The 20,036-nt window shown below is 40.2% G+C and overlaps 1 protein-coding gene across 2 annotated transcripts in view; it reads left to right on the top strand.

Annotated features, from left to right (window-relative positions):
• The first annotated feature begins 6,163 nt into the window (after positions 1-6,163).
• GFRA1 (GDNF family receptor alpha 1) overlaps positions 6,164-20,036 on the top strand; it is a 144,114-nt gene continuing 130,241 nt past the window's right edge. The window contains exons 1-4 of one of the 2 annotated variants that reach the window (XM_015867420.3): positions 6,164-6,237; positions 11,042-11,175; positions 12,176-12,478; positions 13,695-13,778. In XM_015867420.3, the coding sequence (XP_015722906.2) occupies positions 11,136-11,175; positions 12,176-12,478; positions 13,695-13,778 (427 nt within the window). In that variant the 5' untranslated portion in view covers positions 6,164-6,237; positions 11,042-11,135. Of the gene's footprint in view, positions 6,238-10,838; positions 11,176-12,175; positions 12,479-13,694; positions 13,779-20,036 lie in introns of those variants that run through there. The other variant, XM_032445523.2, reaches the window with a different exon arrangement.

Raw genomic sequence — 20,036 nt, 5'->3', positions numbered from 1 at the left:
GTTAATTGAATGTAACTTGCTTACAGGCTCAGGTTTGAGATGATGAACTGGCTGGGGCTAGAAAGTAATTTTTCTTAAGCCATATTGGCTGTGGTTGCTTTATTTTCTGACATAAGCCCTCTAGAATGTGATACAGAATCTTGCTTTTCAGAATTCTGAACTGTGGCTGGTCAAGCTATTCCTTTACTTCAGTATCTCCCTTCTCCAATTGGTGTTTTTCATTTTTATTTATTCTGTTGCAGTATGAGGCAGTGTAATTCTATGGGGCACTATTTTATTATTCTACAGGACTTAATTTAATGCTTTTTTCAGATCTTCCAGGAGTTTCTTCTGAATAAGGAAATCTTAGCTTCTCGAGGTAGCATGGAGCTGAACAGGAGGCAGCCAGGGATACTTTGTATGCAATGGTAAATTTTGAAATGGAAAAGTTGATCATTTTTTGTGGTCCAGATCTTCCTGAGGCTCTACGGCAAAAAAAATGTTCTTTAATACTTCTAGCTCAAATAACTAAAGACAACAACAAAAAAAAACCAAACCCAAAACATGTCTTTTGTTAACCAGGATTCTCAGTGCTTCCCAACTTTGATATTCTACAATATCTCTTGCAGATGTTTTATTGCACTGCTAAAGAATTCAAGTTCTTCAGTCTTTATAAAACATACATTGTCTGTAGTTACCTTGAAGTTTTTCTTCCTGACTTGGTTTCTTCACTTCAACTTTTCAGTCATTTTCTTTTCAGTTGAAGTGATGGTGTGCGTTATCTTATCAAATGTGAGAAGAATCTATGGCAACTAGGCACCTAACACACCTCAAGTGCATACAATTAGATGGATGTGAAAGTACTTAATGTTTATTCCTAATGATTGTTGGCTACACAAATATAGATACTTGGTTTTTAACACTATTGTGTTTGTTGCTTCTAAACTTACTAAACAATTCAGTGTGATTTACAGATAACTATGCTTGTAGCCACTGTGAAGACTTTTGCCACTAGTAAGAGGAAAAGATTACTCTGTTCATCACTGCATTGTTTCTTGAATTATGAATAATAGCACTCTGAAATTGGCCAGTTTATTTCTCATAGTCTGTACAGTGATATTGATGTATCAGTTCTGTGATGTGGCTTATCTTTTCCAATCCAGGAAGCTGGAGTTCAAAGGTCTTTCTTAAAGCACAGATTACTAAGTGTCAGTATAAGCCACTGCTACTCAGTCTGTGTGTCTCCTTATGCTTCTTGACAGATAAATAAAACAGCAGATTCACAAGTCAGGTCAGATCTACTCTGTATCTCCTTTCTTGAATCCTATCTTGACACACTCAGATAAATTATCTCTTGGTATAGAAACGGCCCGAATCGCATATAGAAAACGAATGTCTCTAAACCTGCCAGTCCTCCACAAATCCTCGGGTTGCATTTCCTTTGAGCTGCCGTCTCTGCTCATGATGCTAACAGAGAAAACACAGAATTAGTTTTCCTTTCTTTGTAGCATTGTCTCTGTGGAGTCCGGTATTATGAGCCTTGGAACCTTTTAAGAAAGAGTTGGCAGTTGCATGGCATATGTAACTTTCTAAATCCAAACCCCACGTAAATGGAAAGGAGTTACTCCTACGCTTCTCAGTCCCTTTGGACTACCATCTGGAACAACAATAAAATAAAGCTAACTCTCTTTATCACCTTAGATACATAAATCCAGCTGAAAACAGTTATGGTTTTTTTCCTAATAAATTGTGTGATTAAATTCAAGCTGAAAAGTTTCTGGTGAGTCACTTTAACTTTACGTCTTTTAAGTTTTAGTTGGAAAAAATGAAATTTTAAAGCTATCCTGTCAATTTTTTTTCACTTCAGTATTTTACAAAGAATAGTACTTTCCTCCCTGCTTTACAGTGTTATTTATGTTATTGTTATCTGTCATTTATTTTGCTTTTTGTGTCACAGGAAAACTGTGATGGCTAAATAAGAACTTGGAAAGCTGTTAGATTCCTGATTATCAAAACAGAAAACCAAACCCAAATAACCAAAAGCCAAACAATAAAACCTCCTCATAAAGAAACACCGGTGCCTTGCTGCCTTCTTGTCCTTGTATATGTTTGCATTCCAACTGTGGTACTGGACAGCAAGTTGTACCGTTGTGTGGTAAGAGAAACAAGCAAGATGCAGTGCAACTGGTCGTGATATTCTGCTTCCAGGTCTGCATTCATTAACAGAAGTGTAAAATGTATATAGAGTCTTCCAAATGCTTCTTCCAGTTTCTTATTCTTTGGTAACTTAGTTCCTTATAGGTTTCATTATTTCTTCCTTCAACTTTTGTACCTACCTACAGCAGTTGCTTTTCAGGCATGGACTGCCCTCCTCAGCCTCGCAAAGAGCTGTTTTCCATTATCGGTGTCATGGAACTCTTGCCCCAGCTCCACTGACACCTCTATTTCTTGTTGTACCACACACCACATTTGGGATAAGCTATTGTCTTTCCTTCTGATCCAGGACCAGTGTGCAGCTCAAACAAAGCAGAGCAAAGCATCACGGAATTAAACCCGAAATACAGCAGTAGTTTAGCAGTTCAGAAGCATTCCATCCCAGCAATATCTGTAGCCTTTGTCTAAACAGCTGTGTTTTCTCAGACTAACCTCTGGTCTACTCGAGCAGATTTGAAGTTGTTAGGTATTTCTTGAGGATTTCTAGTGTTCTGGCAGTGCCTCATTTAAGTTTCTAGCAATGTGGACAGCTAGGGTAAATTTCTTCAAAGGAATATGTTGGCGTTATGGTGCTTGCATGGTGGGCCCAATGTTATGCTTATTTCATGATGTAATTTATACCCAGCTTTAGGCATAGGTACTTTTGTCTTGTGAGTCTCCCACAGAAATGTGGGAAGCTTGACTTAGTGAAGTGGTTTGCAATACAATGCCTACTTATTTATCACCTTAAAGTTTTAGACGTGTTTCTGGTAAACCTGACTTTTCTCTAATCACTGCAGGAATGAAAACATTCTTGATTGACTTTTCTTTGTTGAGTTTACTGTAAAGTAAACAAGTCCTTTATTTTAGAAGTAATATTATTTCAGAGAAAGAGTTGTTTTCTAATTTTTCCCTTGAGGGGGGGGGGGGGGAAAGGCACCATTGTTAACACCCTCCTAGGTTTTTACCAATCCCTTCAGCCATTCTGTTTCAGTTTAAGCTCTGCTTGAGACTCCTGTTAGTTCCAAGTACAAGTTAAAGATGTTCAAGGAAGTAAAGCTGGTTTAGGGGAATGTCTGTGTGCTTGACACTTCTTCTAAGCATTTTAGTCAATATTCATCAACCAAGACATTCCACTTAAAGTGGAAATCTTGCAGGAAGAGCACTTGTGATTATTCCTCTGGAAAACAAATGAATACAAACATTATTTACCTACAGGGATTAAATATTATATTACGCCATGGGCTAAAATAACATTTCAAAAAGGGAAACATTATTTTTTTTTTTTTTAATTTTTCAAAGTTCTGAACCTCAGCATTAAATGAATATTGACTGGCCAGTCAAAACATGTTCAACTTCCCTTCAATATACTGTCTCTCCGCTGAAGTGAGCTATTTCAGATGGCTGAAAAATTATTGCTTAATACCTTTAAACACTGTCAGAAATCAATAACTTTGAAATCTGTGAGGTTTGTACACTAAGTTTGGCAAACCGCTTTAATTCACTCTGTTTAGAATTGAATGTAAGTGGTTTGAACACTTGTTGAAAGGCCAAATGTCGAATAATATTTTATATTTTAGAAATAATAGCTTGGATATTTTAGAAATATTATTACTTTGATATAAGAAATATTAACAGATCTTTTATTGAATATCTGAATAAAGTATAAATTCAGAACATCATAGAAAGTAGCACTGTTTTTGTGGTTGCATACAACCTGTGCGCAGTGACCATGATTCCTATTTTTTCCAGTTATTTTAGGTGAGCAAACAATTGGCAAAGAAGTACTGCACATCATATGATAGAAGCAGCCAAGTCTTTTTAACAGCAGGAGCTGTAGTCTATGTAATGAACACTTGTAGAAACATCAGTTGTGACTCCAGCTTTCAGATTTCACCTTTCAGGCTGGCCTTATGTGTTTACTGCTATGGTGTGTATGGTGCTCTGTGGGTGCTCTGCTGTCATCAGAATTTCACAGAAATACTGGCAAAGAAGCCAAGTAATGGGATTATCTGGTATTTTAATGGAACAAACAGGTCTTGATTTTTCAACAGCATATTTCCAGCTGATAATCAACTGGATTACACGAGAATTATCTCATTTGCCAGTCATGAGGTTCTTCCTAAACTATGAAACTGCAAACAAAAACATGTGTTAATTAAGGAGTCATTGCTGCTGACTCAAGGAATGTGGAGTCTTTTTACCCCATGTTTACTGCATAATTCTTATGACAAAGCATAAAACATTCTAATTGTTTTGTATTTATTTTTCCTGAAGTGTTTGTGGCTTTTTTTTTTTTTTTAAATAAGAAAAACATAGACAAAAAGACCCACAAAAAACTAAGCAACCCAACCTCTCTGAGTATCATTGTACCTTTAATAGAGATACTGCCTCATGCTGCTGATGGCAGATACCTAAAAATAGTAACTTTTGCTTTTTCTGTAGGACAAATTCTCAAGGCGCTTACAACACTATTTTCTTCCACTTTCATTTTTTTCTTGATCTCCTTTCACCTCAAATATAAATCTCTTGAAACTTTTTCTCCCTTAAATTTCTCACCTCGGAGGAAGCCAGAAAAAAAACAGATTTTCAAGATTAGCACTGATGGAGCTGCTAACCTTTTGAGAAATCTCCGAGAAAATTACAGTTTTAGTGATTATTCACCATCAGAAGGGAACTTAATTTTACTCATCAGGACTAGTCTAGCAAGCGTAGAGGAAATACAGTTGTGAAAATCCAAGATGAGAATCTGGCCTTTGGTTACCAGGTTCTAAAATGGCTTCTAACCTCCATGTATCATTTCTGACTTCCTTACACAGGGCATGAGTCAGGGCAGATTTGGTCCTACAGTTTAGAGTAAGGTCTGTGCAGGAAGTGAAAGAAAAATCTTCCTCTAGGATTTAATGTTTTTTGTTCTGTAAATTTGTGCATATGCAGTGTAGCATAAACTATGAATCTGAATACCCATCGCTAGCTAGAGCTGTGCGTGTCTGGGAAGAGATTCTTAGCACTTTTTGCACAGTTTTGTACATAGTCATTTTAGCACTTCCAGTTAAGCACATGGGAGTGAGAAATTAAACCTAAGTGTAAGTGAAGCAGTGCACAAATGGAAGATACGCATATTCTCATCTTTTACATAGGTGTAAGGGAGGGTTTCTGTCCTGTGGTTCAGGAATGTGTGGTTTCCACAAGACTGCACCGCTGATAATCTTGGAAGTTTAAGAAGACAAAAGGAAGAATTGCCACCAGTGAACGAACGAAGTGATGGCATGGGCTGAATCACAGTAGCTGCTAATGGCTGTAGGATGTTAAAGACTGAAGCTGGTTATGGGTTGGGACTTGAAGTTTCAGACAGTGGTGTATTAGTATCTAAATTGTATTGCTTTAGGTTTTATACACCTGAATTAATAGCACTTCACATATAGCATCTTGCTTTTATGTATCTTCTATACATTTCCTCATTTCTCTAAATCAGGTTTCTTTGCTGACCGCTGTATTTTCTTGTGCTGTGGAATTTAGCACGTTTCTTTGCTGTAGATACATGAATCATCTCACGTTAGCATGAATTACCTCCGCAAACAGCTAGGGGGCGGCATTATTCCACTTTTAAAGTAATAAGACATAAATCGAGGAATATCCATATTATCAGGCCGTCTTAACAACTTTTTCCTTACCGGTTTGGGCAAACATCAGTGTCTATGCTTGTGTATCAGTATTTAAGTTTTAAAGGGGTCATTTGTATAAGGTATGGAACATCACAATAGGCTACAGTTTTGCTTGTATCTTCACATTTTTAAGGGTGAATGTATTTGGCAAGGTGGGCATTTTGTTCCATTTCTTACCTATAAGCCATCTGAATGACACCATGATATTTTAGCATTTCAGTATCTATTCTACTGAAACCAAATTAATGTCACATTAGATATGAATTCATGGAAAAATTCTGTAGCTTTTTTTTTTTTAATCTCCAGGTGGCCTGATACTGTGTGAACACAACCTCTGGTAAGGACAGGGAAGCAAAACAGGAAGAATTTCTGGCCAAGAACTATATGACTTCACTACCAGGTCAGTCTAGAGTGTAGTGGTTTGGTTTTTCTCTTTCTTTTTTTCTTTCTTTTTTTTTTTTTTTTTTTTTTTAACTTCAATTATTTTATTATCCTTTTGCATGAATTAGGCCACTCAGGAATTTGGATTGCACTTCCACATGGTTTTTATTTGATTACTGTGTGAATGCTCGTTGTTTACTTTGCTTTTGTTTTATGTTTTTCCTGATGCTTACTGAAAGCTCTAAACCCAAATAAGTGACAAGTCCAGTAAAAACTCAATCTTGCTTTTGTGCAGCAAAAGCCTATTCAAGGCTTCATAAGCCCCTCAAAATTGATTTTTGGAGCACTGTTATTTAATCTGTCCTTCAGAAAACTTTAATGCCTTGAGCAAATCCTTCTTGCCTTATTCCCACAGCTAGGTTTGCTGACTTCATGGTAAGCAGACAAATGTAGCACAAAAAAAATGCAGTGCAGTCCTTAGTAATTCTCTTAACTTGTCTACTCTCCCTTTCTCATTATTGAATAAAACCTCCTGTGTAAACACTATTTTTTGCGCTCTCACGGCACACAGACTTTTTCCCATTAGTCTCTTGCTCTTCCCCACCTGATTCATTAGTTCATCTTTAGCTGTTTTTCACCTTTTCATTTCCCAAAGAAATATACTTAAAGTTCAGGGAACTGTTCTTATTCTCAGCTTATTTTCTACCCATGTATCTAACACAGTGCAACTTTTCTCTCTGGCTCTGTGGCTCCAACTTTCATGTCTTCTTGCAGAGTTCAGTACTTAAAATGAATTCCGTGGCAGAGATGGTGGAGGGAATTAGCAGGCTAGCTGTGGTTCAGTCAGTGTATTAAGACAACCTTGTCAACTTACTATTACGTTGTTATCTGAACTGCAGCAAGCCATAACAACCTAACACAGTGTTCCAACACCACAGCTCTTGCACGAGAGACTAGCTCCAAAACAACATCCAGTAGCATCTGAGTCAATTTTTCTTCCATGTGAAACCCTTCTGAGCGTGTGCTGTCAACCAGTAATTTACATGCAAATGAGTAGGCAGAAGGAAATCCAGTAAGACTGAATACAGAAAAAAATAGTATTCTGACTTCACACGTCTTGTATGAGTGGCCTGATGTACCATATGGCCCTGACTACAGACGGAGTTTGATGCTCATGCTGCATTCGGCGCATTTAGGTTCAGTCTGTAAGGTGGAAGGAAGCTTAAAAATGCCCGCTGTTTAGGAGTTTTAAAGCACTGTTGGTTTTGTTTTTTTAAACAGAAGCTTTAATATCATTATTGTTCCTCATTACCACATATTTTCTTCATTATAAGTTTTCAAAGAATTAAAACCAGCTAATGTAGATAACTACAAAAAACTAAGAACCTACAAATATGTAACAACTGAGGTACTTGCAGTAAGTGCTGGCAGTAAGGAGCTCAAGTAGTTGGTACTGATTTCCTCATTATTTATACTGTGATGGCCTTTAAACAATAATTCAGTAGCGATTATGCTGTCATCTGTCTTCTAATGAAATGTTTGTCCTTACCAGCTGTACCTTGTATTTGTTATATTATAATCATTGTTCTGGAACTTCTTAGTAAGTATCAATCAACAGAACAGAGAACTAGCTTAAATAGCTTAAAAATAGTCACATTTAAAACTTCTTTTTTTCCCTCAAATTATTTATTTATTTTTTTTTTGCTGAAGAACTTTATATTTTGAGTGCTCATCACTTATAGATGGCAAGGTGGGTCTTGGTTAGACTAACATCAACAGCAGAACACCCACTGGCTTAATTTTACCCCAGAGAAGGTAAAAGAAAAGCAGAAAAAGAATGTGGAAGGAGCATGAGGATTTCAGCCACAGGGATGGGTTTCCATATGAGTGAGAAATGGCAGATAGATCAACTGATAATTTTTCTCAAGGTGAGTGATGAGATCTTGTAAGGAAATTACTTAATTGTTCGTTCTTGCTATCCTAAGTGCAGAAATAGTGGTCGTACTGCAGGCTTCAGCCCTTTGGTGAAGGGCTTGGTGGCCTATAGTTGGCCTAGGTGGCCTATTTGTTTAAATCTAAGAAAAATGTGAAAGCCACAGATAAAACAAGTGCTATCAATGAACATATTGCTGGAATCTTCCACTGTGGATAAACAAAGTACCAGTTATTGAATATGTACACTGGGCTGGATTCTGTTGCAGTAACCTAAGTCTGGGTTTAGTTCCATGGGAAGCAGAGCTCTACTGTTCTGTGGGTGGGACACTTTGGTTTTGGATGTTTTCAGTCTGGTACCTTGGTAAATTTTTAAAGACCCTGAAGATGGTTTGTAGCTACAGTTTGGCTACATGTAATCAATACGTACACAATGGCACTTGAGTTTTGCTGCATATCTCAAGTGTTAATGTGACAAGTGAGTTCAGCTACCTAAGCCCAGTGATCCTCCATGAAGAGAGCAAAGAGCTGCTTTGTCTCCTTGCTGTCAGGACATGGAAGTTAGTTCAGACATAAATGGAAAGGATGGCATCCAGAGACTAATGAATGCTGCATGTGAGCTGACAAAAATTAAAAAGGATTTCATCTCCTAAAGAACAAAAGCTGTGTTACAGTTGTACTCATGATACTTTTTGACACCTACAGTCCTGTCATAAAAGTAAACAGACATTCTGTGTGTACCATGGACTTTCTGGTTGGATTACTTTTTCCAGGACATGGTTATGTTTTAAAGCTTTTCTGGATTAAGAAATTAGAAGCTTTACTTGTTTTTCTAGAGATGAACCAAAGACTGGCAAGGGGGAATGTTTAGTGACAGTCCTCAGAGTTTTGGATGCGTGCTTTTCCAGATGTCTTGGTATTTCTGAACTGTCAGTAACATTTTTGCTTCTAACACTTTTATAACATGATTTCAATTTCACTGCAGTGGTAAACACCCCATGAAAGCTGTGTTTTATAACGGTGAAAGTCACTATTAATGTAGGGCTCTGTAGTGTGGTGCTAAGTAATACTATACATGTGTGTCTTCAGGACATTAATGCACAAGTGGTTTTGTAAATAGTGGTCTGGATTTCAGTTCAATTCTTGCCTGCCTTTCTGGGGTGTGGATGTTGTAGCTACTCCTGATTTACACCCCTAAGTTATAGAATTATTATCAGGCATACAGATAACTTCTACACTAAGCCACATATCATGTACTATACCTCTGTGTGCCATAATGATTAAATTACCAGTAAAGAAGTAACTGTCTTTGCATTTTGCCCCCTTGAGCTCACACAGGAATGTCTGGAAGGCCAGCTTGCTTCATGGCTTATGTGGCAGCAATTGCAAAAGCCAAGACTGACTTCCATCACCAACTTAGAACCTTCTAGTTACATAGGTGTGCTCCCAAAATCTGTCTGTTGTCCATCCCTCTGACAATATCCTTATTGAGTGTAGCAGATAATAGATTTTTCATCATCAGTTTCCCTCAAATGAGAGAAAACACACGGAGGTGTGATTTCATCAGTTGCAACTTGAGGTCTGTGTTGTGATTTCATGGGGAGACACAGCACTCTGGACAGGTTGGTTTGTTCCTTTGGAAATACAAATGCACCTGCTATGAGAAAGTGACAGGAGAGGAAAAGCAACAGCAGCAGCAGAGCTTCTGCTCAGAGGGGTTCTGTGAGAGCCCCAGCATCCTCTGCATAGCCCAGCAGATGCTTGGCTTTTAAATAAGTGTTTCTGAAGCACCTTGCAACAGTTTAGCTCCATCTGTGATTCAGTTTTCTCCACAGCAGCGGCCAGCCCGACCAGCTTCTTTCTGCAAGGAGAGGCACATTCCTTTAGGCAAAATGTACTGTGAGGAGAAGCAAATTCCTCCCATCGAGCGGGCCGAGCAGCACGTTGATGACATTGCCGAGGAAAGGACAGAAGTATAAGCTGTTCTTTTTTAGAAAGAAAACATTTGGTCTCGGCTAAAAGCTGAGAACACCTGAATCCAATGTTCCACGTACGAAAGCAAAGAAATCTGGCAACCGGCGCTATTTTGGGTTGGCTGCGTTTCGTTGGGTTTTGGGGGAGCGCTGCGTAGTAGCGACTGTGGGAAAACCACTAAATAGTTCTGTGTTTGAACCATCTGTCGTGCACGCGGGACATATGCTCGCCCGGCTCATGGGGGAACCGAGTGAAAGCCGATACAGACGGGCCGGGCCGAGCACCGCGGGTCGAGTCAGCACCGCCTGAGGGCGGCGGCGGGGCAGCTCCGTCACTCGGTACCGGTTTCCCTTCGAGCACCGTCCTGCTGCTCTCGGGTTGCCCCGCCGGAGCAGCTCCCTGCCCGTGGTGTAGCTCCGTCCCAGTTTCCCCGGCCAAACTTTCCCAGCCGCCGGCAGCACCTGTGCGTATCTCCCGGGCGAGAGTCAGCACCGCCTCCGCGCAAAGAAATAAAGTTGCTGCTCTGAGGAGGGGACGAATCTCCTCCCGCAGGGCTCGGGCAGCCGCGGGGAGCACTGTAGGTGGCTGCGGGGCTGTCAGCGCCTCTTCCCCCCCCACCCCTCCCCGTGAGCGCTCGGTCCCTCCCCGGGCACAGGCGCTGCCCACCCAAGGAGGCGCCCGGCGCTGCTGCCCCGCTGCCGCCGCTCCGTGCGCACACAGGCACACAAATACGGTGCGTGCGCCTGCGGGAGTCAGCGCCTCCGCCTTCAGGTTGCTCAGACCTGAAATCTACGGGGAATCTCGGCGTTCTTGTCGCCGCTCCTGCTGGTGGAAGCGGTGAAGAGGAGAGATTTTTATTATTATTATTATTATTGTTATTTTTTTTTTCCCACCTCCTTATGGATCGGAACTTGGAGTCTTTGCACCTCGGCGGTTTTGGAATATCTACATGCTGAGCCTCTTTGTTGTGGCACATCGGTTCGTTCGGGGGAACCATCCGGAGACGGCACGATGTTCCTCGCGCTGCTCTACTTGGCTCTGCCCTTAGCGGGTAAGTTGTGCGGGTGCTCTGCGCCCCGCGGAGCCGGGCGGGGGGTGTGCGGGGTCGGGTGCCCGGTGGCTGGCAGCTCAGCCCACCGTTCTTGCAGGAGAGTGAAGTTTCCACCACTTTGCACGGCTCTGCCTCTCGCATCGCTCGGCCGCCGCACGCCGCGAGCTTTGCGAGATGATAGGCTTAGTGATGTTGGGCTTTGGCAAGTCGCAGGTAAACTTTTCATTTTAATGGAAGAAGGCTGCTGAGGGGACGAGGAAGGTGGCAGCAGCCGGTGAGGGCTCGCTGCCTCAGCCTGGCAGCCCGCCCGCTGCGGGCATCCCCTGCGCCCCGAGGGGTCCGCCTCTCCACCCGCGTCTCTGGGGGAGCGCGGTGGGGGCAGGGGGGAGCGGAAAGAGTTAATGTAATTTGCTTTGTTCTCATGCAAAAGCATCGGGCTGGGGAGGAAGGGAGGAAGGAAGAGGGGAGACCATAAATTCCCCTTTTAGGATATGCTTAGAATAAGCAAAAAGGTGTAAAGCCTTTAGAAAGTGACTGACGCAAAAAGGAGGCTGATATCAATCAGCGCGGACGCGTCTCTCGCTGAGCGGCTGTGCTGTTGGTGGCTGTGATGGAAATCACTGCACAGCTCTCACGGAAAGTCAGGCCGAGTGCTTAACCCTGCCGTTAAACGCTGGAGCGGGAAGGGTATCTGTTTCACCAAAGCGGATCCGGGGAGGGATGAAGGCTCGTTCATTCAGGCGCGTTAACCCCTGTGGGTTTTCGTTCCTTTTTGTGCTTCCTCATAAATCGACCGGCAGGGTTAAGGCGTGCTCTTCTTCCCTCGTGCTCCTACTAAAGCTGATCTCAGTGTGAGAAGCCCACGTGCTTTAGGCCGTGCCCGAGCTTCGCGAGGTGCTGCCCGTGAGCTTTGTGCAATGAAGTGCCTCGTGCTGCTCGGGCTCGTAGCAGCCCCATCCTACAAAGAGAGTGTGTGTTGGTTTGTGTCTCCTCTTTCCAGACGTTCTTCTGTCGGCAGAAGTCAGCGGGCTGCCCGGAGGGGACCGCCTTGACTGCGTGAAAGCCAGCGATCAGTGTCTCAAGGAGCAGAGCTGTAGTACTAAGTACAGGACACTGAGGCAGTGTGTAGCCGGCAAAGAGAGCAACTTCAGCCGGGCGACAGGCCTGGAGGCGAAGGATGAATGCAAAAGCGCCATGGAGGCTCTCAAGCAGAAATCTCTGTACAACTGCCGCTGCAAGAGGGGTATGAAGAAGGAAAAAAACTGCCTGCGCATATACTGGAGCATGTACCAGAGCTTACAGGGTACGTTGCAAAACATAGAAACGTTACACTCCCCCTAATACAGGGTGACTTCCCAGCCCCTTGCATCTGCAGCTAGCTGCTGCCACTGTGGCTAAGCTGAGGGTCTGACCTCGTAATTCACATTGTGCTCTTCAGCTGCAAACTGAGGACCTTTCATCCGACTCGGGAACAGCTGCTGCTCTATCTCCTGTTGTTGGGAAATCCACAATGAGGGTTTCCTCCAGGGGACCCAGCTGACCTTTCTAAGCCAGAGTCAAACCAGGGCATTAGCAAGTGCAAAAGCTACAAAAACAGTCGTTTGGAGATATTTTCCCAATACTTCAACGCCTTAATTAGGACTCACCTAACGAGATCACAGGACACCGAAACTGTTAAATGTAACAAGAGGAACACTGTTTTAAAGAGAAACTTTGGTGCTGGATATGCTGAGGCAGAAAAGAGCAATTTGTGCTTCCTAGAGCAGGTAGAAATGCCAGTTAGGAGAGCAGTGGTAGTGTCTGACTTGTGACTTCTGTTCCCATTGATGTCATTGGCAAGCTTCCCACAGTCTGCTGAGGACAGTCAGGTCCTTATGAGAGATGTATTGGTTTTTGTCCCTGTTTTGCTCTGGCCCTGGAGTTAAAGATGCTGTCCTTCATTTCCGTGTGGTCTCCACTTAACTATTTTTATGTACCTTCTTTTGTGTTCTTCCACAGAAGTCATCCCTTTTCATTCACTTATCCAGGCACCTACTGGAAGGTTGTTATAAGTCAATATATGTTTGTGTTCCAGCTTTCATAATAAATTCAGACATTTTCTGCATCATAAATAAATTTCCCTTCCAACAATATCTTGTTAGGAATGTTTTGTTCCAAAGATGCTCATTTTTTGGCTGTTACCTGGACTGCTCCTCTATTGTTAGTGTAATGAAGGGGAACTTTCCTGCTCCAGCTTCTCTCCTGCTGGTTATTGAGATGGGACAGATCTGGTGATGTCAGACCCTCACTGCAAAACAAATAACAAACTTATCTTTGGGGGGGAGGAGAGAAAAAAAGCTAGTGATTGGGGATGAACAACTTGCTTCTTTCAGGTGTTTATACTTAGCAGTGATCATTCAGATATATTAAAGGGGACTAACTATTGTTGCAGAGTAAATTCATTTGATAGTCAACAACAAAACATTAGTTTGAAATCTTGTATTTAAAAAAAAAATCTGAACATATTCTTTTGTCTTTAGGAAATGACTTGCTTGAGGATTCCCCCTATGAACCAGTTAACAGCAGGCTATCAGACATATTCAGGCTAGCACCGATTGTATCAGGTAAGCAGACTTAAAATTCTTTAACTGGAACATGAGTTGAATTCTGGAACTTTCAGACTTATGGAACAATACCTTAAGTAAAGATACATGTTGGTGGCTTTCTGGATTTAAGAAGTTTGTAATATGGTTGGTTTTGTAGTAATAATTAAAGCTGAAAGAGTTCTTGGCACTTTGTGTTCTTTTTGAGTCATTCTTAACAATAAATGCTAAATGTTCCTGTAGGTGGCAATCTGATTCCCTGCGTTCCTGATTTACAAATCAGTTCCTTTTTGGGAATGTGGTCAGTGCAAATTGCCTCCCATTGACATTCAAGAACATCAGAAGATAATCTTTCAAATGTTTTCATAAGGGAATGCTTTACAGTTTCATACAGTTTTGTTTAAAAGAAAATCAGAGTTCGGGCTTGTCATGTTTTCTGGAACTGCTGGCTGTTTTAGGAGCCAATTTACCACTTCTTCCATGTTTTTCCTCTTAATTTTTGTTGTTATTTTCTGCCTTTCAGAACTTGCTTGTGTTAATTAGCGTGTTATTCGTTAATTAAATTATGCTGTCTGTTTGCATCAGACTAAGTTACTCTTGTTTGGGATGATGTGTGCTGAAACAATGAATGTGGGACATCTACAGTGGTTAAAGATCAGAATTTATGTTATTTTTCACAGTTTCAGAGTCTTCTAAGGATATGGTCTGTACTCTGAACTTTGTTTAGTTACCTAAAGAAAAGGAATGTTCACAATAGGGTTCAATGTATGTGCACAATATAGGGTGATGATATTAAGCTGTAGTTAACTGACATGGTACAGATAAGCATTAGTAGATTGCTCTTCAAAAGAAAAAAGAAAAGAACAGAGAGTATGGCTTGACCAATTTTCAGCATGGCTTGCACTTGCTAGGACCTTAATTCTCATTAAAAGCTGGGGGGATGTAGGTTGTTAAGTATTTAATGGTACAGATTTTCAAAGGCCTATAGACGCATAAAATGTAGATAACTGCCCATTGGGATTTTCAGAAAGGGCTAAGTGATTTAAATAGGTGCTAGATGCCCAGACATTTAAAAAAATTCTAAGTGCTTAATGCATCTTTAGGTGTCTTAATGCCTTTGAAAATCAGCCCTTTAGTCACTTTGCAAAATGTAACTCCTGATCCAAATTGCAGACATCTTTTGAGAGCTTGGCGATCAAATCTATTGCAGAAGTAGGGGGGGAAATAATTTCTGAAGAAACTTCGTTTATTTATTTATGGCTTAAAAAAAAAAAGCTTAAAAAACAACAAAAACAACAACCCAACTTAGTATAAAATCAAGGCAGAATCTATGTTGAGGTGTTGTAGGCTGTTTTCTTAAACGAAAGGGGCAAATTCTGACCTGTCTTTGCAGTTTTATGATGCTAATGAAATACTGTCTGGCTTTCTGTTACTTATTAGATTGCCCATTTTCTTGTAAAGAGCTCTAAGTTTCTCTAGGTATTGTTTGCAGCAGTAAAGTATGACACTTATCTCCTACCATGGCCACTTGGGATGCTGGTGGGGTGGTGAGGACTCAGTGTTAGTGGTGCACCTCGAATTCCTGTTTGCTTTGATGGAAGTTTCAGTCTAACATGGGTTGGAGGCCTGCATTAACAGGGAGCAAACGGAAGGTGTCATACAGAGGAGAACCACCATTGTTTGGAAATATTGTCGTTTTGGAGAAAAAGATTAGGAAAAGCATTTTTCTTATTGTCATGGTTACTGCTGCATGTAACGTTCTTTAAAGCTGCCTCCCCTAAGAGCTCTGCTGGGCTCAGCACATACCCCAAACAGCAGAACTTTGTAAGATTTTTATATCTTGATTTAAACAAACAAACAAAACCCTGTGCAAGCATTGTTGGCAGGCATTTCATAACTGCTAATACAGCCATTGCTGCTTAGAGTTGTTTCTGCAGTGTTCCTTCTCATTAAAGTTAGTTGGGTGTAATTAAAAGCAGAGGTTAAGACTTGTATCTCTGTGGTATTGCATGACTTGGTGTGTATCAAGGCTATTGCTTCAGTTGTGCTTTTTTTGTTTGTTTTCTGCTTATTTTTGAGACAATATAGTAAATCATTATAGTTTTCTACTAGGTTACGTGGGGTGGGAAGGAAACATTTGCCTAAGATGTTTTTTACTTAAGTCTTTTGAAGCTCATTTAAGTGGAAGGAATGAAGGACAGTTTTTAGAAGGAGTTAAATTTGGCTGAATTTTGTGCTGAAAGAAGTTCAACATTGTATCCTTTACTTAAACAGAACACTGTTTTCTCATTAGTTGTTGAAGCATTGCTGTGTTGACTTAAAACATTCTGCAGGAATATATTGCTCCACCTGTTCCTCAGTTTGGAGTTTCTCTCAAGTTTCCATTAACCTAACGGGAACAAATGATGAGGTCGCCCTATTAAAATGAAGCTTTGTTTTACATTTTTAAGTAGCTTATTGTTGTACTGAGACTAGTGGTCTAATTAGTCTGGAACTATAAAGACAAAGTAAGTGTTCTGTGTTAACTTCAAAGCAGCGTTCAATGACATTGTTTTCAATGTTCAACAAACTGTAACATATAGAAGAAAACATAAAGATGGCTAAACCAAATGTGAGCTCAGCATTTTGTTTGCATGTGGAAATGTATCCTGTGTATTCAGAATGGTGCCTGAAGTTCCTTCCTTTCCATCTACACTTCAGGATTCAGCTCTGATACCACACATTGCCAAATCCTGGATTGAGAGCTTTCCCTATTGAAGGGCAGGGCTGTCTTATTCTGATTTGGGTATGTCTGATCTTACTTTAGAAATACTGTGTCTGATGTAGCACTTCTGCCTCAAGGCTGTGAATTATTCTAGTAGGCAGCTCTTGAAATTACTGAAGACCTCTGTCTGTGTTTCAGAGAGTAACAGATTTGAGTTACTTATTGTGACTTTTTACTTAAACAGCCATTTTTGCTTAAATCTTAACAGCTTCTGAGAGGTGAAAACGTTTTAAGGCCATTGACTTCTATCACAACTATAGTAAAGGCAAAATCTGTTGATTGGATTTTAGAGTTGAGTTTCACACCAAATTAACAGTACATGCTTGAGTTAGTTTGTCACTTGTTAAAGCTATCTGCAGCTTTTCACTACCTGGGGAACAGTTTGGTTCTTGGATTTGTATTTTATTTGACATTGACCCTAATGACTGGAAGATACCTTACTATTTTGATATCAGCTGATACAATGTAGTTGTCATCTCTGTGGCGTACTTCAAGAAAAGATCTTGCATGAAAACTGTGGTTTTGTGTATCTGTGGAAGTACTAACAAAGTAAATGTTGCTGAAATATCCCATTCATTTCAATTCAAAGTTGAGAGCCACTAAAACCAAATAAGAAGCCTTAAGCCGTGGCTGTGAAGTTGTGTGGTCAGAATACTTAATGTTAAAATGACATGAATATTTAGATCAACATAATTGGGACGGCGTAGAGCTGTCTGCCTATGGATTCATTTTTAAGTTACTTACTAAATTACAGGCTTAGTAACCCGCTGTTCAGCCTCGTGTATCTTTAATTTACATTTACCATGTTAAAAAATAATCTTAAGTAACATGCAATGAAAATAAGAATATTTCTTAAAAAAAATTGAAGTTTTACTGGTGATCTGTGGAGGGGTGGTTGGTTACCTGATGCTGCTTGTCTTGTTTTAGTTGTAAAAGTGCAAGACAACTAGAAGTTAATAATTTTGACGCTATATCTTTTTAATGTAGTAAACTTTTTTGCAGTGTGTTGTATCACTAACAAATGAGAGAGAAACTAGCGTCCAAACTCTTCTCGGACTCTGGCAGGCTTGGTGCCATGACCACTGCCTTGGGGAGCCCATTCCAGTGTATATTTGGTATTTAATATGGTGAATTTCTTAAGTAACAGGCAGAGTTCAGCAGATAGCAGAGAACACAGGGTTTCTTACTGCGGTGTCTTATTTCCTCATTGGAACAATTTAAGGATTTCTTAGAAATCGATTTGTGTCCCTCTCTGGGATGTCTGCATGGTTCAGAAGGAAGGACTGGGTCAGTAGTCTTTCCCATTTTTCTGAGCTATTGGATGTCTTGCAGGCAGCTTGTATCATGGGAGTTCATAGATCAGTGTTGGTATTGGGAACGAATGAACCTCAGAATGGAGGAACTACACTATGAACATCAGTGTGAAGAAAGACTGTTTTTCAAAATGGTTTTACAGCATCCTAAGGAGTAGAGCTTCTGTCTGCTTAAGACTTCCATTTCCTTATTCTTATCCCTTCTCTTTTTGCTGCTTCTATAAAACAGGGTTCACAGTGAGAAAAAACACATCACTGAGAATTAGTACAGTCTAAAGTTTCATAACCATGAAATTATTTTAATCAGTAATTGATTATGTTTCCCCATACACTTGCACAATTCTTGTACTTGCTGTATTCCAGGTAGCAGGTTTCTGAACCTTCAGTTGTCATGTGGCTCTTTTGTTTTCCATGTAGTAAATTGCTTGTATTCCAGAGAATCCATACACAATGTGCATTTTCTCATTTTTTTTTTCTTATATGTATATAGTGTATGTATATACAATTTTATATATATATAAATTTTTACCAAAATGTGAGTTAGAGTCCTTATCCTAGCCAAAAGGATCACTGCTTTTTCCTTTTGGAGTCTGTAGTGTGTGAATTAGTGGCTTTTGCAATGAATAAATACTGCATGACGTCCCCAATTCCAAAAGCCTGAGGCCTCTAATCCTATTCCTGAATCTGTGTGTATGTCAAATGCTGCGTATTTTTGTAATTTAACAGTATGTTTTCTTCAGTCATTTCTATAAGAATATTTGCAATGCCACATTTCTACAAAGGCAATTTAATTTGCAAGATACTAAATATCTTGATTTCTCTTGACTGTTTACAATTCTCTTATTAGCTCTTGCCTTTTATATTGCTGCATCTTTTATTTCCAACAATGAGATATTTCTTGTTAGTTACCTTGCACATTCGCCCAATTTCATAAACAATAAACCAGATCCTATTAAGTTAATAGGAGTCTTGCAATCTGATTCTGTTCCCACTGAAGTAAGCATAACACATCAAGATCTTTTTATTTGATTACAATGTATTCTGTTTCCTGTTGTAATTTTTTGGCTTAGTTCTGGTTTTCTGATGTGCAGTTGAGCCTTTTGAATCAGAAGAGTGAAAATGTATTCTTTATTTTGTCGGATGCACAGCTACATTTTCCTTTGTAAGATAATGTGCACTTTTGGAGCCAATATTTAGTATTGTTGTTACAGTTATAAATCTGGTGCAAGTCTCCAGTGAGAATTAGTGTCCCTTTGTGGGTTACGAGAAAAAAAACAAAACAAACATAGGCGTCTATTAAAATGCACTTATTAAAATGAAAACAGTTTGATAAAAATAAACCTAATATGGCCATGTACAGTCTTTATGTTCTTTGACATTTCTGTCTGCAGATTTTCTTTGGAGAGACAACTAGGCTGGCTTCCAGTCAGATAACAAGTTATCAAGGCTGCATAGATACTAGTTGCTGATTTCCACTTCTGCCATTTTCATAATCAGATTGGACTTCACACAAAAGAAAATCACTTTGGTGACTGTTGGCTTGCAGGAGCTCTTTGAATTTCCTGTTTTCTACATTTCTTGAAGCTAGATCTGATTATGAGAGGGGAATTAAGTACCTTGCTGAAGTAACTGATTGACTGGCTTATAAAGGTAGTGCATATGCACTTTAACTTCAGAATGAACGTGTGCAAGCATTGAAACACCGAATAGGTATAAGCAAATATTCACATCTTGGTCTGTATTTATTGCCTTGGTGAGGTTACTGGAAATGTTTTTTTCCTTAATATCTTTGAAGATCTGTTGGGGTGAAGTCCTGTCTTCTTCAGGTCCTCTGCATAGCGCAGCTTTGAGCAAATGTAGAGCTTGTCCCACTAGCTTGGGCAGGGCTTGTCAACCCATGTCAGCGTGGGAAATGAGGTGAAATCCCTTTCATGGAAGGAGGAAGCATATGGTGATACAGCGCAGAGCATTTCCACATGAATATTCAGCATCTCCTTGAATGGTGGGAGCAAGAGAGAATATGTAGGAGTCTTGAAGGAAACTCAGAGAGTGTTTTTCTGGAACGAACATAAGTGTTGTGAGACAGGCTGAGGGAGCTGGGCGTGTTGAGCCTGGAGAGGAAAAGGATCTTAGAAGACCTCCTTATGGCCTTTAATTACTTGAAAGGCTCTGGTAATTAGGAGGGAGGCTGACTTTTTGCAT

This window comes from Coturnix japonica, chromosome 8 (assembly GCF_054131305.1).
Source record: "Coturnix japonica strain WE chromosome 8, WE-NBRP24, whole genome shotgun sequence".
NCBI lineage: Eukaryota > Metazoa > Chordata > Aves > Galliformes > Phasianidae > Coturnix > Coturnix japonica.
This window is presented reverse-complemented; position numbering and strand designations above follow the sequence as displayed.